Source organism: Poecilia mexicana, unplaced genomic scaffold, assembly GCF_051168715.1.
Source record: "Poecilia mexicana isolate PSO_F unplaced genomic scaffold, ASM5116871v1 scaffold_17, whole genome shotgun sequence".
NCBI lineage: Eukaryota > Metazoa > Chordata > Actinopteri > Cyprinodontiformes > Poeciliidae > Poecilia > Poecilia mexicana.
The window spans coordinates 26,360,517-26,381,775 of NW_028263386.1; the positions used below are offsets into that span (position 1 = coordinate 26,360,517).

Genomic DNA, 21,259 nt, shown 5'->3' on the forward strand with positions numbered 1-21,259 from the left:
CAGCCCGGATTCCTGCAACGGTTTGGCCATGTTGAGGTTTCTGCTATGGTTCCTACAGCGCAGAGTTCTGTTTCTGCTGTAACCATGCTAAATGTGCACCTGATGGTCCTTCAGATTATAATGCTAGCTTGATGTATGGGAACAAACAAGAATGAATTTCTGTTCAGTCAGGCAAACATTTCAAACATTGGGTCGAAGTTGATCTCCATTACCATTATACACAAGCTAGTAGACTCCAGCAGCGAGTTGTTTTTTTTTTGTCTGAATTTTACCAAACAGGGTAGTATTTGATAGGTTCCTAAAAGTACTCTATTTTCTTTTATGAAATGTCAAAGTACTATTTTTTTTTATTGTTTTTGTGGGTTGGTGGACCTCAACGTCACCTAGAAATTCAAAAGCATGTGGATGTGGGTTGTCTGAGTACAGAAGGTGGTTTACACAAAATGACTTTGTATTTAACTCTTTCCTAACTCTTGGCCATACGTTCACATACACCTTTTAGAAAAACAGTCCTGCTTATTACACACAAACACACACATACACACATTGTTGCTGAAAGAAGAGGAAGTTCCGTATGCAACCGTGGTTATTTGGGCCAAACAGGTCACTTTTAGTTTCATCAGACCAAAGGATACGCATTATAAAAATGGTGACACAAGGAAGAGAAATCTGATATCAAACTTGAATAATAAAAAGTATTATCAGCATAGCTATCAGCAGTGTAGGCTTTAGGGTTTGGGATTATAGTTCAGATTGAGTTTTTGAAATGCTGATCAGGTGTGTCCAATTGTAAACACAGTATCTTGTTGGCATGGTTATGCATTGTACAAAATTGCATGAAAGTAAAAAACCAAAAAAACGTAAGAAGAAAAATCTCCCCAGCTGCAAAACACTCAAAATCAGAGGGAAAAACATGTTTCTGATTCACGTCTACTTTGGTCATCTGAAATAGAAACAGTTTATCTATTCCAATATTATTCCGACATTAATGTTGTCTGGTCTAATATTAAAAGTTGGGTCTCACTATTAAGAGACCCAACTATTAATAGTGAGACCCAACACTCGCTGTTAAGTAAGTGACTGTTGGAAATTTTAGAGATTCCATTAAAATCTCTAAAATACAGATTTTTAATTAAATAAACAAGAATGTATATTTCATGGACAATTTGAACTCTGATATTTCTGACATCATTAATCTTGTGATCACTTTGTGTACTTTATTCACAAAGTTAATAAATACCGATGCACTTTGTAATACGAAAACTACCACGACTTACCAAAAATAATAGCTAAAACAATGCTGCTTTAAGTTTGCTATGACATGTTTGTTTTTGACTGCTTTCTTTGTTGACACTTTGCAATTACGTCACTTAATCATTCGAGGCGCCATGATGGACGAGAGTATTCAACTGAGCGACTGAAGTTGTTTTCGTCAGTTTATTCATGGCTTTTACGTGTTCCAGTTAGTCTGTGAACGTAACACACCTGGTTCGCCATAATGTAATATTTGATATCTTTCTAATGACACTTATAAAGTATATGGACGTTAATCTTCTTACCTTGTAAAAATGTTCGCTGCAAATCCGCGGTTACACCGAGGGCTGCCAGTCATGATTGACGGCTGCTGTCCATCCCAAAAGTTATACAAGTTAGGTTTCCACCCCTGTCTGTTTGTGCAGCCGACCGCGCAGCACTCTGTGGCCATGTTTACAGGGAAATCAACTAAATAAAAGCGATATTAGGCTACCAGCTGTGCGTTTCTTGACATAACTTACAGGAGCTCACAGGCTGTTTTGACGGAGCGGGTCGCGTTTCGAAGAGAGTAACATCACGTGCAAAAGGTCAATTCCAATGTTTTTAAATTATTTATTTACAAAAATCACTCACTTCAAAAACTTGTGTTTTTACTGTGTTTTCCAAACACAGTAAAAACACAAGTTATTAAAGACAACCACGGCAAACAGGTAACCGTAAATTAATTTAGCACGTTAAAAAAAAAAAAAAAAAAAAAAAACTTTTCTAGCTGTGTGTCCGTTGTTGACTCGTGAAGAGAATAATTTTGTTTCTTTCTTTCTTTTTTTTCCTTTTTTAAAGGCAGACCCATTACACGCCTTGGCTCAGCTCCAGACGAGGTAATGTAAGTATCTCTGTTTCGCTAAGTTCTAGGCTAACGATAACGTTAGCATCGTAAACAAAAGAGGAACTGGTTTAACTAGGTCTGTTGGAGGAAGACTGGCGAAACCAGTTTTATTTAAACACACACACACCACTATACAGATGGTGTACAAGCACTTTGAATTGCCTTGTTGCTGAAAATGTGCTATATAAATAAAATTACCTTATCTTACCTTACACTATACAAGCTCAGACTGGGCGGAGAACTTCTCTAAAACAGCAAGCTGTTTCACAGACCTTATACTATTCTCTGGACTTTGGCTGGGCCACTTTAAACATATGCTCCATTGTAGCTCTGGCTGTGTGTGTAGGGCCGTTGGAAACTGAGCCCGGGCCAGCCACCTTTGGCTGCAATTACAACTAAGGATTTTTTTTTCCTTCCCCGGGTTGTTCTGCATTTAGCTTCATCTTATCAGCTCTGACCTACTTCTTTGTCTCTGCTGACGAAAAGTGTCCCACATGACGTAGCCATTATTTTAGCGAAGGAGATTATGTTTTTAAAGCGATGCGCAGTGTTGACTTTCTGCCACACATAATATTTGTCAGCCAATAATATCTGCTTTCTTTCAGCTGTCTCTTTCCTCTTACTCTTTTTTTTCAAAACCCATATTGCAGAACTAATAATTAAAATCGACAGTCGGCCAGAAAACTGCAATTAGTGCACCACTAAAATGAAGGCAGTCGCTTGCACTCGATTTTATTTAGGGGTAGCAAAGCGAAGGGAGCTGTATATAAATGCAAGCTACACTTTTAAAATTAAAGAATATATATATTTATTTGTTGTTTTTTTATGAAAACTATCCTTTCCCTTCCACTTCACAAGAGTTGAGTTGGTCTATCTCACGGGACGTGCTGTGGTTGAAATGGTACAAAAACGTGGAAACATTTAAGGGGTGTGAATACTTTTGTGCGGCTGAATATCTGTGGGTTTCTTTTCAGAGATGAAAAGAGGCTGCTTAGGAGTTAAGAAGCCGTTGGTGTTGTGAAATGGAAAAAAAAAAAGGAAGTGTGAAACTGAACAACCTGTATGTGTGAGTGTGTGTGTGTGTGTGTGTGTGGTGTATTGCATTATTAAATTGGGACAAAGACAGGAGGATACGCAGGATGCAGCTGCAGATTTTCCAATCGGCTTCGTTCGACAGCCGTTTGAAACTCTCTGGGTCTGGATCCTCCGTTCCTCTGCCTGCTTCATAGCCACCCGGGCTGCTGTGAAAGAAGGAAGGGAGGGAGGGAGTGGAAACAGCACAGTTAGGGAACCTAGCCCTGTTTTTTTTTTTTTTTTTTTTCTTCTTCTTCTTCGTTTTTTATTACCAGCAACTTTACAATCAACACTATCGGTCTCAGACCAGGCATCTGACTGAACTTTCACACTCTCTCTCTGGCAGAGAAGCAGAGTGATCCTTCCCACGTTGGGTGGACTGAGAGCTGAAGCCTGCCCCACCTCCTCACCCCGGGACTAACGCTTACACTTGAAGCAGAAGAGAAAGTCTTTCAAAGCGGAGCAGGGAGAACGTGGACCTACTCCGTCGACCCGGTGAGTGCTGGCTGTGGTCCTTACTGTGGGTTGTTTCCCACCCGCGTCTCTCCTCTGGGCTTCAGCTCTTATTTATACAAACGGTGACTCTCAAACTATGTTTGAGAGCAGCTCTGGTTTTAGAGTCACCTGTGAATCGGGGTGCCACCCTGCTTGCATCTGTCCTCACGGAGAAAGTAATCGGGGAGGGAGTATTTTTAAAAACGGGAAACTTCAGTTTGGATCGATCAATGTCTGCTCACCATCCTGAGCCTGACTAATTACTCCTATATATGTCCTGCTTCTTAAAGGCCCAGTTTACTTCACCTGCTCTCACTGAGCTCCAGTTGTATTTATGCGTCACTACTGTAGTTTTTCTTTTAAGATGTTTTTTGCTTGCATGGCTACAGCAGTTATTTGGATGAATTGATAACTGAATTAATCAGCTAACTTACCAATCGATTAATTATTAGCTGGAGTATAGGGACTCAAAAGAAAAGTGGCTGAAAGAACAACATATTTATCAGTAGTTGAGCCACAACTCTAGAAAATTATATACATTTTGCATTTAAGATGAAAAAAAAAAAAAAAAAGATCGGTAAAAATGTTCTACCCAGAACTCCTCAACTTCTGTAAAAAATAAAAATGCTACTAACCACTTTTTCCAATCCAGTTATTAACAGATTAATAAAAAAGCAACAGATGATCTGTACACTGTGTTATTGTTCCGTTAAGCAGAAAGGGCTGGGCTTTTCACTTGTTGTTTTTAACTTTTTAGCTGCATTTCCTTTCTTTGCTTCAAATGTTCAAGCATACACTAAGCAGACAGCGGTCAGTGACATGTTGTTGCATTTTAGGCAATAAAATAGTTTTTCAGTCATTTAAAGAATGACTTGAATTATTTGCATTTTTTATGTGTAAAATAACATAAATAACAGATTTTGTTAAATGAAAAATCTGCTGGATGTCAGTTTTTCTATATGATTAATCGATTAATCACCAGAATAATGCATTACTAAAATAATCATTAGTTGCAGTCCTGCAGGCAATAACATTTTTATTTTAATAAGAATTGTTATTTATTTCTTACTATATTTTATGTACTTTTAATCTTGTATCAAGTAACGTTAATTGCTTAAAGGAAAACTGCAGACTGTGCCAATTTTTCTCTGATTAGGTGTCAGAATAATCTATAAAATAATCTATATTCATTTTAAACTTATTTTTACTTATTTAAAAAAAATAAGTTATGTATGATGTTTTTCTAATATTGTATACATAACTTTAAATGGTTACATGAAAAATCTGTGAAATTCGCCTATTTTTCATACGAAAGTCAGAAAAATCAATTACTGTAATAATCGTTATTTGCAGCCCGAGTTGTTTCCTGTATTTCTCTGCTCTCATAAAAGGCCCACAGGCATATGAGCAGATGTATTAAAATATCCGTATGACATTGTATGAACAACGCTAAGATTTTTGCAAGCAGTTAACCCTTGTGCGTGCGAGGCCCGAGGCAAACGTTGAGGACTGAGTCAAACGTAGAGGACTGAGGCAAACGTAGAGGACTGAGGCAAACGTAGAGGCCTGAGGCAAACGTAGAGGCCTGAGGCAAACGCAGAGGACTGAGGCAAACGCAGAGGACTGAGGCAAACGCAGAGGACTGAGGCAAACGCAGAGGACTGAGGCAAACGTAGAGGCCTGAGGCAAACGTAGAGGCCTGAGGCAAACGTAGAGGCCTGAGGCAAACGTAGAGGACTGAGGCAAACGTAGAGGACTGAGGCAAACGCAGAGGACTGAGGCAAACGCAGAGGACTGAGGCAAACGCAGAGGACTGAGGCAAACGCAGAGGACTGAGGCAAACGCAGAGGACTGAGGCAAACGTAGAGGACTGAGGCAAACGCAGAGGACTGAGGCAAACGATACAAGTTTTACATGTGTGGGATTGGGTTGGATCCCATTTCTAAACGCAAGGATTAATGACAGTGAGTCTTTGTTCAGCCTACGGATGAAAATAGTATGTAGTGAGTGTTGTGAGTGTGTGACAAGAATCTCTTCATCACGCTCGCAGCACACGGAGCCGTTCAGAGTCAGTGACCTCATTAGGTTCAGAGCAGGCAGTGATGTTTAAAAAGCTGTCAGGTCGCAGTGGGAGTCCTATGCCCTGGGTGTGATCCAATCCTACCCCCTCTCGCCCCTCCATCCCGGATTCGGCTCAGGCCCAGGCGGAAGCAGGCTCTCCTCATCCGGCATTGTGCTGCTTTCATGCGCTCCCATTGTGTCCGAACGTTTTCCGTGACCCTCAGCGCTTTTCGCCTGGCTCGTGCCCTAAGCCCCCCCATTATAACCAGGCTCACATCGCCACATCTGCTGCGTTAGCTTTTATCTTTTATCTTTCAGCGCTACATCTCTTCAACCCCCCGCTTCCCCTCCCCGACTACGTTTAGACTTTTTAGCCTACGTCGCCGCTCAGTTTCCGTGGGTAAAAACTCATGCAGGTGTTTTCTGCCACAGAGTTCAGTGTTACCAGATAAAGTTGGAGCTGCTTTTTGAACAAGTTTGAATTGGGGGGGGAAACAGCTGTGGGCAGGTCGTTAAAATTTTGTCTGTTTTCACAACAGTTGGCGGGATTTTATAAAGGTTACAGAGGAAAATTATTTTGAAATAGACGTCAGTGCATGGCAGAAAACCACAAAGATTTTAATAAAATGCCGTGTTATTTCACTTACCTTGGTTCATTTGTTTGGAAATCTCTAGAATCTGAACATGTGATCATCAAGTGTCACTATGTATTGTAAAACAGAAATGTCATGATTTAAAAGGACATATCGCCACAAAAAACTCAAGTCACATTGTGTTTGAAAAGTCAAGTCCTTTGTTGTCCCACTGGAATCTGGTTCTGGTCAGAATTTAAAAAAAGAACAACCAAAAATGTTGTGAATTGTCACACGTCTATGAATGTAGTAGATGATGCATGGGGCACAAGATTGTTATATATATATAAAGTCAGACTTGGAAACCCTGCTTGTTTGCAGATGCACTTTACACCACTGCTTTCACTGGAGTAACCTCGATTAGATGAGTAGTGTTTTTGTCTCTTAAAGTGATGAATGATCATGCGATGAATCATTGATTTATATTTCATATGAGACTATAACATCCTAAGAAAGTGAACACACACTGCTGGGAAACAGCATTCCTAACCTTTGGTTTTGTTCATATTTTATCACGTTGCAACCATCATCTTCAAAGGTATTTTATTGGAATTTTATATGAAAGACAAAACACAGCATAGTGTGTCAAGGATGTGGAATAAAATTTATGGTTTCAATATTGTCTTGTCATTTTGGCTATTTTACATAGCTGGATATGGGGGGGGGGAGAAGAGAGAAAACTAAGTACAAATAATGTTTCATTTCTGTCTTTTTTCCCCTCATCTGTTCTGCTAAACAAAAATCTCATAATTCTCAAATGTTTTTTTGTTTTCTTTTACCATTATTAAAACCATCAATATCTTTGATTTCCATGGAAATGGAATGTATGGAAAAAAAATGAAAAAAGAGTTTCACTAATTCTTGGATTTTTCACAACTTCTAAAGTAAAAGTGTGCGTGATATATAAAATAATTAATACCTTATTTTCCGGACTATAAACCGCACCCCCCAAATTAAAGAAAACAAAACAAAAAAATAAAAATAAACAGTAAACATACGTTTATAAGCCGCACCGGACTATAAGCCACAGACATCTCTGCCGCTCTAGGTTTTCCACAACGATGTAGCAGCAGCAGATGGGGGCGGACACCCAAAATTTGAGTCATAACAGGTCAATTGAATATCACATGTATTATGGTTGAAAAAGAAAAAGTTGCCAAGTTTAGATTTAACTGAACTGATTATGAGGACATATGAGTTTGAAGAGAAAAATCTCCTTACCGTCTGCTACTAGCATGTGCTAAATGAAAATGGGCTTCTTCTTCTTCTTCTTCTTCTTCTAGATAACAAGATCCATGAACCTTGTTGAGGGAGAAGTGGGTCAGTCATGCTAGCTTGACTTTAGCAGCCTTAGCATATAGATGTGCTGCAGAATGCGGCGTGTTTTGGTTCAGTTCAGTTAAAAAAAGGCAACCCACATATGAACTCTGATAGGTGAGCAGTAGATTAGATGTTGAAATCAGCTAATCAACCACTGCTGTGCTAACAATAGTATTCATTTCTAGGGTCGCAAAAATAAGCATAAAGCCTGAAAACGTAAAACTGTAATGGACTGACTGTTCTGTTCCTTGTGCTGGAAATGTTTCCTTGTTTTTTGGTGTTGAATCCTGATACATTAGTGGAGCTGTTGTCAGTAAGTTGCTGCGGTAGCGGGTCTGTGTGTAGCGTAGCCGACACAGAAATCCAGAAAAAAAGAAGAATACAAGTGGTTTTGACTTGTTCTATGTTTTTTTTTTTTTTTCTGGTGGACTAAATTAATAATACCTACATCTCCAGGTTTCTGTTCGATTATTACTCCGGCAACATCGCTATAGATGACAAGTAAAAGAATTACATTTTTTGCCTTCCAGCGTTGTGTGCTTGCGTGAAATTTCCAGATGTAGAATGAAACGTGTCCATAGAATTAGCATACAGGGTAGGATCGGACTACATGGCTGAAAAATATGTCGCGATATAAGCGTTTCATGTCGGTTGATATTGATAAATATTGATTAAGTTTTTGTTTATATTGTCTGAAATACTGCCAAACTGGTGACCATTCCTGTTTTATCCACTGTTTTCACTCCTCACCATTGTTTATTTCTAAGAAAATGTGAAGCACAGTGGCTAAACTTGAAACTGCTGCTGCGCATGTTAAGTTGTTGCTAGGTAACCTTGCTTAGCGGCCTTTGAGAGGTTGAGCCCAAGGTAAGGGCAGTCTTTTGTCTGCCTACATCCTCTAAAATACACTTGTGGATTGGAGTTCAGTGAAATTATTGACCATTCTATCAGACATATATTCTGGTAGAATATATGTCTTTCAGAATATAGACAGCAAGTTGCTGCGGCAGCTTACTGTTGCAGCAACTGATCACCTGTCTGTTGCCATACCTATAGTTATTGAGCTATTGCCCAGCCCTACTGCAGGATATACTAATCTGTGTTAGGCCAGTACAAGAGTTCTAGATGTAATGACCGCTTATCTAAAGCCATTCACCATTAGTCTGAATTGGGCTACATAAAATAGATTGTTTCTGGTTGTAACATAAGAAATCTGGGGAGTTATAAATACTTTCAATAGGGGATTTATCATAAGAGAACTTGGTGCTAAACTACAACACAAGAATAACTGTTTATTTGCAACACTAAACCTTTTGGAGCCAGTCCTGGCCTAAGAGACCCACATTTGGCTTCCTTCAGGCTCTGATTTCCATTTTGTGCTTTCAATGCCGATTCCACTTCCTAATTTTTAACAAAAGGGCATTGGAAATGAGAGTTAATCACAACAATACCTGTGTTCTCTTTTTACAGAACTACGTGCTTCATGGAGGGAAGATGATACACAAGGTTATTGACAGCTGTATGTGTGAGAATGATTGTACCAAGATGGAGGACATTTCCACGCAGAACCTTTGACTCCCAATACTACCCCTACCTTCGGCTGAATGAGCGAAGCTTAGGATGGAAGACCCGTCAACTGCTGCTCTAAGAAACTGTAGCAACCATCTCAGACTCCTTTACCTCACCGCCTCTAAACACACACCCTCTCCCACCAGATGGGGCCCTCCTTCAACTGCTGGCCAACTTCCAGGATGTTCATGAACTTGAAGCGCATTCGAAAATGCCAGTTGGTGCAGCTGATGACAAGCTGCCTGCTGCTATCAGTGGTAATGATCTGCTGGGAGCAGCTGGACTTAGTCGTTGTCAGCCATGTCAAGTCCTACTCCTTCCGCTACCTCAACAGCTTCTGCTACGTTAATAGGAGCCTCACCATTCCTCGCGAGCAGGCCAGAAGCTTCAGTGACTTCCCCTACCTTTTGGACCACCCCGAAAAGTGCGCAGACGAGGACGTCCTCCTCCTTGTCTTCGTAAAATCCTTCCCGGAGAATTTCGAGCGTCGAAACGCCATCAGATTCACCTGGGGCAACGAGAGGTACATCCAAAATACCCTGGGCATGACGGTCAAGGTTCTGTTCGCCTTGGGAACTGTTGAGAGGAAATCGACCGAGCCTTTTTGGAGCAAAAAGAGCGACAGCAGCTTCCGGAGGAAGCTTGTCCGCGAGGACACTCTCTACGGCGACTTGATCCAGAAGAACTTCAAGGACTCCTTCCACAACCTGACCCTCAAACTCATCATGCAGTTCCACTGGATGCACAGCCGCTGCGCCCATGCCCGCTTCTTCATGACCACAGACGACGACGTCTTTGTCCACATGCCCAACTTGGTGAGGTACCTGCAGGAGCTGAGCAGCAAGGGGGTCACCGACTTCTGGACAGGGAGAGTGCACATCGGAGCGCCGCCCATCCGCAGCAAAGACAGCAAGTACTACGTTCCCTATGAGATGTACCAGTGGTCAGCTTACCCCGACTACACGGCTGGGGCCGGCTACGTCGTCTCTGGCGATGTGGCCCATAAAATCTACCACGCCACGCTGACCCTGAACGCCTCCCTCTACATCGACGATGTATTCATGGGCATCTGCGCCAACGCCGTCAACGTGTCGCCACAGCAGCATGTTTATTTCGCGGGAGAGGGCAAGGCACCGTACCACCCATGTATCTACAGCCAGATGATGACTTCTCACGGCCATGTGAAGGACATTTATGATCTATGGCGGGTGGCAACGCACCCAAAGGTCCAGCAGAGCACCTCAGGACTGTTTGGGAAGCTGTACTGTACTGTAGTGAGAATGTATCTCCTCTGTAAACCCCAGTTTGTTGACACCTATCCTTGCAAAGCAGCATTTTTGTAGTGCAAAGAGGAAGCGAGAGTCCACTATAACACCGACAGTGATGACCGATGGGTTCATTTCTAGAAGTATTACCTCAGTCCTTTCCCTAGGATCTCTACCCACACAGTGGTTTACTGCTGCAGACGAAGCCAGAAAGAACGGGTTGTTTTATTATGGCTAGAGTGAGACCTCCAACTTGTCTATGATTTTTTTTGTCGTGGTTGTTTTTAAAGTGCAGATGTTGTGGGCCGACCACAGAATGTGAAATTAAAGTTCTGGAAAGATGTGTCTGTGTCGTGCTAATTTTAAACCTAAGGATGGTGCGAATGAGGTTTTTATTTCGGCAGTTCTTCAATTTTGTGTTTTGGAGCTTTCCACAAATAACAACAATTTTGCAAAAATACACGATTAGTATTTAAAGGTATGATGCAAGAAACACATTTTCATTGCATAGTAGAGAGGAAAATTCATAAAGGTGCTGGTTAAGAGATAAACTGTTGGTGCAACAAAGATGTGATTTTCTGACAGCAATAATTCAGATGTTGAGCAAAAAACGGGCCGTTCCACCTGTTGCTACTGGAAAGTCATTGACATCCAACCATTTCTATTTTGGCAACACAGGAACAGTGGAAATCTTTTTGATTTACCTTCTCATTATTACATCAATGGTGAAGCTTAAAACTTGTCAATGTCGCCTCTCTGTTTACTCATTTGGTTGAGGTTGTTAAAAGGGCTTCCTTTTACGAGTTCTGAGAATTTATTTGCGTTTCTTCCTGGACAACGACTGCAGATGCGTCACATGCTTTGAAACAGGGCTTCTTTGTTGGCTGTGAGTTCAGGGGAACAGGTAGTCAGTAAAATTATTCATACCACAATTCAAATCTGTCCAAAGAGAAGTGCATAACTGACGTTTTATTTTCGATTCAGTCAGGTTTATTATTATTATTCTCTCGGAGGAGTGAGAGAATCAAAATGAATTGCTTGTCAAAAGCCGGCTGAATCGTACTGTACTGAGGAAGATGTGTAAAAAGCATCAATTCCAAACTATCTATTGCACTGGCTTAATTCTGCAGTGAAAAAAATATATTCTTTAGTTTAAAATCTTCAGGATTCAAGTAGTGAAAACTTTGTGTTGATGATCTTTCCATGTTTTAAATCTTTTTCCAAATGGAAGAACCAGGGACGGCCCATTTTTTTCCTTAATAGAAAATGTCCTTTTATGTGAAAGGGTTAGTGATACCATGCAAATGTATTCAGATCTGCCACCAAAGTTAACATCAGACATCTTCCTCTTTTGTTTCTCAAAAGCTCACTCTGGGTCTCATCAGTTCCAGCTAACGTGTCTAGTTTAGCAAAAGTCATTGTTTACTCTTATGATGGGAGGATAAAAAAACAGTCAGAAATCCTTCATGCCCGCAGCATCACCAACCATAGCGATTGGGATGGATGTGTTGCGTTTAAATTAATCTTTTGAATAAATAACGTATTTTTGAATTAACTAAAGTTGAATTTATTCTAAAGTGTTTCTCAGTGGTAACAATAATTTAGATTTTTTTTTTTTCCAGGACTTGGGGGGGGGGTAGGGGGGCTCAAATTAAAAGTTGGATTCTTTATATTTTTTTCAGTTTGAAATTGTGCTCCTGCTGTAAAATAAGATTTGTTTTTTTATGTATTTATTTATTTATTTTTTACCAAATCTGCAATAAAGATTGCCAGCGCTGTAGCCAGCAGTCAGTCCTTTCACAAGTAACTTGCTGGTGGTATCAATGGCTTAGAAGACGCTGTAGCTCAGTCACAGTTTCAGAGTTATTTCTAATCACAACCGAGAACCGATAGTGACCACTCAGAGCTGCAAAGTAATTAAAACCTCTTTGTGTGGTGTGAGATTGAGTCACAGTCACATTTCATTCTGCAGTGACACATAGTATCGATGTGATGCATGAAGTGTGAACGCTGCTGCACTCATGCAGTGACCTGGTAGACAAAATGTGCATGCTGCATCGTCAGGTGAACTAAGGGTTTCCCATGGAGTATCTCAAGGCTCAGTGCTTGGGCCAATTCTCTTTACTATTTGCTTCCACTAGGTAAGATTCATTGTCATAAGGTCCCATTGTTATGCTCATGAAACATGATGCTCCAGTTTGGTGGACTGCAGGCGTATTTAGAAGACAGAAAAAATGTGATGTTAAATTTTCTGCTTTTCTTTGGGCCAGTAAATACTTCTCTTGTTAATTATTACACTTTACTCGTCAATGGTATTATTCTTGTTATTGCATATCAGAGGTAAAAATTTGCTCATACCATTATTTTAGGAAGGTGACAACATGCTGTTTTTCGCTGTGGTTTATTGGTTCTTTGGTTATCTTTCTTTGATCTCGTTTTGCAGATGTAGAAGCCTATATGCGTCATTTCCTGGTTTTCTCTTTCTCTCCTCAGTTCTTAACACTGGAGAACCACAGAGGAAGCCCAGATAAGCATTTCTAAAGCAACTGATCTGTTGTTTTGGAAAGCAACAGATATGACGTCCATTTTTCTATATTAGTTTACATAATTGTATGAATGTGTTTTTATGTACACATTAAAGCCAATCATATCTAAATATGAGCTGGCTTCACCAGGCTCTAAACCGCAGACAGCCAGTCTCTCAATGTGAAGGTTTCCTTTTTCCAACTGTGTTCACTAGTGTCTGCAGTGTGCAAAAACACAAACAGTTCACACTTTGCTGGAACCTTTGCTGCTTACCTCTGTAACCCTCTGGTATGCGGTTTAAAAAAAAAAAAGTAGGTCTTCACAGCATCATTTTTCCACCCAGGGGTTAGCTGGAAAAGAATTGACCTTGTGCTTAAAAGGGAAGTTTTACATTTAGGCGTCTCTTTGCAGGTGATGAACGTTGCATGCAGTTGGTGTATTTTTAGTCGACCACCAGAGTGTGTGATCTGTGGTGACCTCTCACACAGCTCGCAGCAGAAGCTGAGGTTGGTACCATGTGAACAGTCATGTCTCATAAACATCCTAACCTCCAGGCTCGGCTTCAGCTACGAGAGACACTGAGTCACCAAGTCCAGCTCGTCAGTCCAGAGTTCCTGCAAACTGGTTCTTACCCCAATTTAGTTTTTATTTCTTTTCCTCATAGATCCTTATCTTGAATCTAGGCTGAGGTTTCATTGCATGATTTACAATATTGATACATACAACATGGATCAAACTCTGTATTATGTGTTTTCCAGGGCACAGTGTCATTTTACAGCACAGTCAAATAACTATGTTACCCCCAGTTGTTAATTTTTTTTTACATATATGAGATATGACTTAAAAGAAACGTGACTTCATAAATTAACGCCTTGAAATTGAATCTCTGTCTCTTTAATAATCTCCTGCTCTTTCCGACACTTTGATGCGTGAATGACATTATAACTTGATGTAAAGCTAAAAAAGAGAGCAGATTTTACATAATACCCCCAGAAGAAGTTACAAGTATTTGCATTTGGAGCTACTGCTCTGTCTCCAGGTTTCAAATTAACCCTAGAAATGTGAAATGAAGAAACGGAAACAGGACAGCCACAACACGGCCTGCCATTCATGCTAAGCCTAGTTAGCATAGCCACCAATACTGGCGGTTAAACGGTTTTCCTGAGAAATAACGTTAAGTTATTTCTCTGTCATTAACACATTGAGCAGCATGTACACAAGGGTTAATGACAGCACTAAGACCCTCCTCCTGGCTCTGATTGGCTGTTTTTGATTGGGAGCGGTGCATATTCGCAGATCATAACATGCAGGGAGAAGGTAGTGGATTCACAAATTGTGTCTCATACTATACTGTCATGACATGTTGACAGTAACAAATAGGTAAAAAACAAAACAAAAAAAACCCAGATTTTTATATATAAAAGCTGCATACTGTGTCTTTAAAGCTTTCAGTGTCTTGGGTTTTCCTTGGGAAGTCCTAATGGGCCAATCTGTGGAATGGGATGAGAAACGGTCTTTGAAGAGGTTTTCGGTTCTTAGGCATCAGTGATGGCCACAATCTGGGTCGTGTCTTTAAAGATGGCCTTTCAAATCCTCCAAATCAGTACAGGTGAAATTATTCTGGGAGCATCACTTGACTTCTGTCCCATGACTCCCAGGATAAGTGGTTTTAAATGACTGTTTTACCTCTTCAGTGATGAGAAGCCTTCTTGTCTTTGCTATCTGGGAGTCAGGACAGTGTGAAAGTCAAATTATTAGAAAGAAGAGATTTATTTCACATATCTTAATTAATCAGAGGATAAACAGCCTGTTTGGGTTTGAATAATTTTCCTCTCTCTTTTGTACCTTGCCATTTTTCCTTCCTTTTTCTGCAAATCTAATATCAAATTTTATTTACAAACTTAATATTAGTGCCACCATCTCCAACAATTGTAGACACATTTGATGAGACACAGTCAGATTTTATGAGAAATAGATCTTTATCATCTTTATCTGACTAGTTTTAGATCTACTTGATTACTCAGGCTACTTGATTAGTTATATTTTCTTCCTGGAGTTTTATAAAATCTGGTTTTAGAAAAAGAAAAAGTTTTACGCTGTTAGTTTGTAAATTAAGTATTTAGTTTGGAACTTTAGATTTCTAAATGTAGGAAAATCCTGTTGAAAATCTGGCTTTTTTTCTCTGTGACATGCTAAATAAACCAAATATTTTGCTGTTAATTATTCACTGTGTAACTTCACAAACAGCACCATGTATATATTGAACTGAAGATGCAATCTGGAAAAGGCCTGTTGGATTCCACTCAAACTAAGCAGATGTTTTTGAGAAACTTTAATAGAGGAGGGTTCCACAGAGCAGAAGATTGTGTCATCAGTGTAAAGATGAATACATAAATCTACAACGGAACTTTCTGTACAAAAAGGGCTGGACCAACTGTTGAGCCCTGTGGGACACCGTTGGTTCTGACTGATCATTTGAGAACCAGCTCTGCTTTGTTTTGTTGGCTGTTAGTTTCTGTTATTTTCTCCTTTGATTGTTTGTCATATCTTGGCATTTAAGTTTATTGCTTGTGTTGGTTCACTTATCTTCCTGGTTTGTGTTTTGGATTTGCATCGCCAGATTAGTATTTCTGTCTGTTTGTTGTTCCAGTTTCTTTCCCCCCTTGTCTCTTGGTTTCTATTTTTTCACTTTTATTCATCAGCCATTCTGCTCCCCGTCTCAGCTACTAACTAACCACTTCCTTATTTGCCTCTGCCTGCTTCCTTCTCCAGCTGCATCCATTCACATCCTCTGGTTCGTTTGTCATTTCCAGTCTCTCTTTTCAATATATCACGCTCTGCGGTCTGACTGCTTTTGTTGTCATTGTGTTACCCTGCACTATTGTCCAAATGGAGTTTTTTTTTATTAAATCCTGAAAACAGTAAAAAAAATACTCTCCCCCCTCTGCATTTTGACCCATCTACTACTTTATAATAATTTCATAAAATAAATGTATTATTTTCTTTACTTATAATTTATAAACTCCATTTGTTAAGGATGCAGACAAGATAAAATTCACACTCAGTCAAAAATCAAAGGTCATTTCACATCTTGTTTTGGACTCTTGTTTGCTTCTGGATTTAAAATGGACCTGAAGGTAATTGTATAAATAATCTAGCCCAGATTTTCAGGATTATAACTCTTATTCATTATTGTTCTTGATTTATCTACACGATGTGTCAAAAATAAGACAAAATATTATGTTTTCAGTGGCTTCTGAGTTGGTTTGTTGTTTTCTAGTTTATGCTACTGTGGTCCTTTTAGCACAACATATTCTGCTATGATTTTATTATTATTATTATTGTGTCTGTTTTATTTGTCCCTACTTTATATCACTTTAGTTTTTTTTTTTACATGCTTTACGAATTAAATGAATTGGATTGTTTTTACGGTTTACAGTTTATGCAAATGTAGGTTGTGTAAGATTGAGACACTTAAGAAATGTTAATACTCAGTTGTGAAAACTTCACTTCGTCTTTTTTAAAATATGCCAAGTTAATCAGTTTTTTTTTGCTGACATCTGGTCTTTCTCTGTGCACCAGAATCTATTTTAGATTAGGCTTATGAGTCTTATGTGTGTCTAAACACAACACTTTGGTTTATCAGTATTGTGTGTATCATTAACACTTCTCTGTGTGTTCACCTTCTGTTTTTGAAGAAGCGGTATTGTGTGCTTTCCAGCCACCATATATCATTTTATGGCATAATAAAATAATTGTGTCATCTTCAATTATCAAAATGCTTCGTAATTTAACGCCTTGACAGTGGGCCTCTTTCTCTTTAAAAATCACCTGCTCTTTCCGACACACCACCCTCAGGATGTCATCACATCAACATTCCTCTATTAAGCGTTTGCAAATATTTGTTGGAGCATTGGAGTGAGAAGTAGCTCCTATAATGAGCTCAGCAGATGCTCAGTTCGACCAGATGTTTGCTAATTGCTGTTGGCTAGTCTGAAGGAGCCAAGTGGGATATTTGTGGTGGAGGGCTGCTCAGTGAGGTGGAAGTTTGGACTGAGTGCCTGGTTAGCGCTCAGTTCAACCAGGCGTTTTGCACAGATGAATGGTTGCCATGGAGATTAAAGGATTTTGCAAACATGTATGAAATAATAAGTTTTTGAGGTGGGAATGACAATGTGAGAAAAAAAAGTATTTTTCTTTTGTTTACCTAATACAGTCCCTTTAAAAAATGCCATTTTGTTGCCCGCTCTCTCCTCAGGTCCTCATCATGTAATCAGACACCCCCTGGATTAGCTGTACAGCAGTCGGCTGATCCGGTTTCCAAGCAGCGCTTGCACAAAGAGAAGAGTCCAGGAGTCGGGACTCGACCATCTGCCTGGGTTTTACCGAGTCCGCTAACTGTTGCTTTATAAGTGAGGTGGCTTAAAAACGAGGATGAAATTTTTTTTTAACCATTATATATGTATCTTCAATGTTGAAATAAGTTGCTCCTGCTTCGCCATCCTTCCATGCACCTTTCTTCATACCTGCTTCATTTCTGCAGGCTTTCTGGAAGTCAGTGCCTGTCTTCAGCGAATGAGGCGAGAAAGCCGAGTTAGTGATGAAATCATAGGCACATATTTTATTACATCAAACCACTTGGGTAAAGTACATCACCTTAAAGTTGTTTTGTTTCTTTTTCACCAAGTCGATGTGGTAATGTGCCTTTAATGGAGCTTCCATATAGCAATGATTGCTTCACCAGTTCCTTTCAGCACAATTATCTAAATAGCAAAGTGAAGGCATTATGGTTAATAATGAATCAGAGCTCACTGCCTGCGGTGTGTGAAATGTACTCTGTTGGTCAAAATCAATAATTCAAATGCTCTCCAGTTTAATGCCTATGAAACGAAGGAGAAGAAAAGAACACAAACTGCCATTTCAGTTTGTGAAATGGCAGTTTCACAAACTGTCATTTTTTGATTTTTATCATTGTCCAATGGGTAGCATAAAAACTAAACATCAAGTGTGGAGACAGTAGATATTTCTACATTGCCTAAAAATAAAAAAATTAAAAGTCAGTTTGTTTTTTAAAAATACAGAGTTGTGGAAGGTTGTATTATTTTTTATATGATTGGCTCAGGGTCCCGAAGGTGTGCTCCAAATGAACAGATCAACCACACTTGTGAAGGTGAGGAGCACAAGTGCAGATACCAAAACCACCTGCAACCCAGCGCATGAGGCCCAGAGCCGTAACATGGGGGCTCGTCCAGGAGCAAAGGGGCAGCATTCTATAAAACTGAGTCAGAAGTTTCTTCAGATTCGTTGGAAGACTGACTGCTAGTGGAGATCCTTCTTGCCCACAGCATCACCATCCATGACGAATCTTTGAAGATTATTGGTTGATATGAATTTTGACATTTATTTTCCTTTTGGGATAAAAGAAAAAAAAATTATTTTTGAATTGGATTTTATTTAATGCTTTTTTTTATTGTTTCATCAGTGAAGTTTGTGATGTTAAAATAATGGTTTGTATGCATTAGTAGAAAAGCCAGGAACAACTGACAGTGTATATAAACTTCTGACTGGAACGGTGGAGAAAGTCGAATTACATAAACTTGTTCCCTGAGGTCCTCCCGCCCACTCCCCTCTATATTTTCTGGCGATACATAAATGTGTTGGCAGGAGGTAACAGCTGTCCATTCAGGATGGACAGCTGTTAAACAGCAGTTATTGTTTTATAACCATAAACCACTTTGGAGAGGAAGTTAGTTTTCTGCTTTTACTGCTCTGGTTAGTGTTTACTTTTGTTTACTGTCATTCTTCCCCCAGGTTTTGGACAGACAACTTCTTATTGGCATAAACTTCTTTTAATTTGGTAAAACTGAGTCTTTCTGTCCTGAATTTGTGGATCTGTCAGAAGCTGTTTTTGCTCTTTCATATTTTTTCAGAACTTCCCCTTTTTTTTTTTTTACCCTTTCTCATCATATTTATTAATAACTGTTTATGAAATATCTTCACATTTGCAAAGACCTTTTGTATGGCGTGGAACTTCCTCTTTGCAAACTCTGCACACAATAATCTGCTCTGGTCAGTCTGTTTGTTGCAGAAATATAAGAATCAACCTGAACTTCCAACATTAGCTCACAGTATGTCATAGGTGTCAAAATGATTAATTCCTCTGACACATTTCGGCTAAACATGATTCATTCAGGAAGTTTGTTTCTGATAGGAAATTAGAAGCATCTCTTTAAAGGTAATATAACATCAGATGATCATCAGTTTTTTTTTTTTAAAGTTCTTTTGTGAAAATTGTCCGACTAAGCTAGACCTTCAGTTGCAAAGAATGGGCAAAAATTTGCAACGATGCCTTTCCTTCAGTCAGTAGTGTTGAACAAAAGAAAGGAATAATTTTCTCTCCCCTTTTACAATCATTCGTAAAAGGTATTTTACAATGTGTCAAGCGACGCCTATCAAATCCACCTCATTGATTTCCATTTGCATTGCTTCAAATATGTTGCTTCAACATAAAAACCCCATCACATAAAACCCCAAGCAAACACATTCCGGCCTGTTGTTGCACAGAACAAGAACTGCATGAGCCTGTCCTCTGACTGAACAGAAGTGAAAGACTGAAAGTGAAAATAAACCACCAGATTCCAGACCACTGAAAAACACACTGAGACAGATCCGATGTTTCCCTTTGCAGAGGAAGGGCCTTAATATTCCTCTTAACATGTACTTCAATGAGTTTTGATTGAAAAAGGTCTGAAAGGGCAATATTATGTGCTTTCCAGCCACACAGAATCATTTTATAGCACAATTAAGTAAGTTATCTTCAGTTATAAAAATGCTGAAATATAACTTAAAAGATATTTGACTTCCTAATTTAGCTTCTTGAAATCAGGCCTCTGTCTCTTTAAGAAACTCTTTTCTCTTTTTGAAACTCCGCCTTCAGGAAGTCATTACAACATGGCTCCTCTATTAACCCTTAAGCAATGTTTTTACCAGAGTTGCACTGAGAAGTAGCTCCTTTAATGAGCTCAACAGCTCCACCAGGCTGCTGGTTAGTCTGAAGGATCAGAGTGGGGGAGTCACTGGGGAGGAGGGCTCTGTTCGTCCTCAGAGGCGAAGCTGGGTCCACCCAGATGTTTTCCACAGCTGAATGGTTGCCATGGAGATTAAAGGATTGCTCAAACATGAATGAAAGAATCAAAGCAACACTCCTGGTATGTTTTTGATGAGAGAATAATATAACATGATGCAAAGCTAAAACAAATAGTTGATTTTACATCATATTGACTCCTTAAGGTCAATTATCAAAATGTGCTTTTTGATACTTTACCCCTTTAAATGTCACGCATGCTGTGTTGATGCATAAAAAACTGGTCTAATTTCTGCCAGGCTATTAAGACTTTTCTCACCACATCCTGCATCTTTCTTTTTTCTAAATGGTTGCTCTCCTATGGGAAACGATGAAACACAAAAAACATTATCAGTGGACTGACTCATTTAGAACAGCTCAGCTGTTTTACATTCTCCCTTCGTTTGGCTCTCTGAAAACAAGACTGATTGAAATACTCGGAAATTTGAGTGAAACCAACTTACTGTATAGAGTAGTCACACACTGTCTTAGAAAAGGAGGGTAAGAAGCAAAAGATAATTACAAAAGCAGGATGTTTACAGAGTATTCAAGTATATAATTAGAAAGTTGGGTGGAAGAAAGATGTTTGGTAGAAAAAGGCGTGAATGCAGCAGGGATAACTGCATCACAGTTGCCAGAAATTAAGACTTAAAAATAATGAATATATAACGATCACCTTTTTAAACTGAATTATTAAAATAAATGATCAGAAACAAATTGGTCAATATAGATGGATAACAATAAGGAAATATTAACTACCAGAGCATAATATTTAATTATTCAAATATTTGTTCAAATTAGCATTTAAAACTTCAAGGTTTTGTTCCCATAACCCCTAAAGAGCTTCAAGCTTTCTACCTAACATCAGACTACAGAGGGCGCACAATGTCTAAATCGAATGCCGTTCTATAAATGGAATTGTGGGTAATGCAGTCAAGAGGTTGTAAAAGAAGAATGCTTAGTGGATTCAGCCCTTTAGTTGTGCATGGAGTCGTAACTTGTACATTATATCCAAATGAGATACCGTCTTCATTCTCCAGGAATATTTTACAGT

At 39.3% G+C, this 21,259-nt stretch overlaps 1 protein-coding gene across 5 annotated transcripts; it reads left to right on the forward strand.

Moving 5' to 3' along the window:
- Positions 1-1,712: 1,712 nt before the first annotated feature.
- On the forward strand, positions 1,713-10,899 carry b3gnt5b (UDP-GlcNAc:betaGal beta-1,3-N-acetylglucosaminyltransferase 5b). Of its 5 annotated transcripts, none has more exons than XM_088014998.1 (4): positions 1,713-1,841; positions 2,095-2,137; positions 3,561-3,709; positions 9,193-10,899. In XM_088014998.1, exon 4 carries the CDS (start codon positions 9,438-9,440, stop codon positions 10,632-10,634), a length of 1,197 nt encoding a protein of 398 aa, XP_087871124.1. In that variant the 5' UTR covers positions 1,713-1,841; positions 2,095-2,137; positions 3,561-3,709; positions 9,193-9,437; the 3' UTR covers positions 10,635-10,899. The 5 variants fall into 5 exon arrangements, with proteins under 5 accessions (XP_087871124.1, XP_087871128.1, XP_087871127.1 ...); XM_088015002.1 differs by having other exon boundaries at positions 2,099-2,132; XM_088015001.1 differs by having other exon boundaries at positions 1,717-1,841; positions 2,095-2,132.
- The last annotated feature ends 10,360 nt before the right edge of the window (positions 10,900-21,259 follow it).

Bases quoted from the DNA above. Each gene is read 5' to 3' on its own strand.
- b3gnt5b (XM_088014998.1), top strand. From the start codon at position 9,438: ATGGGGCCCTCCTTCAACTGCTGGCCAACTTCCAGGATGTTCATGAAC.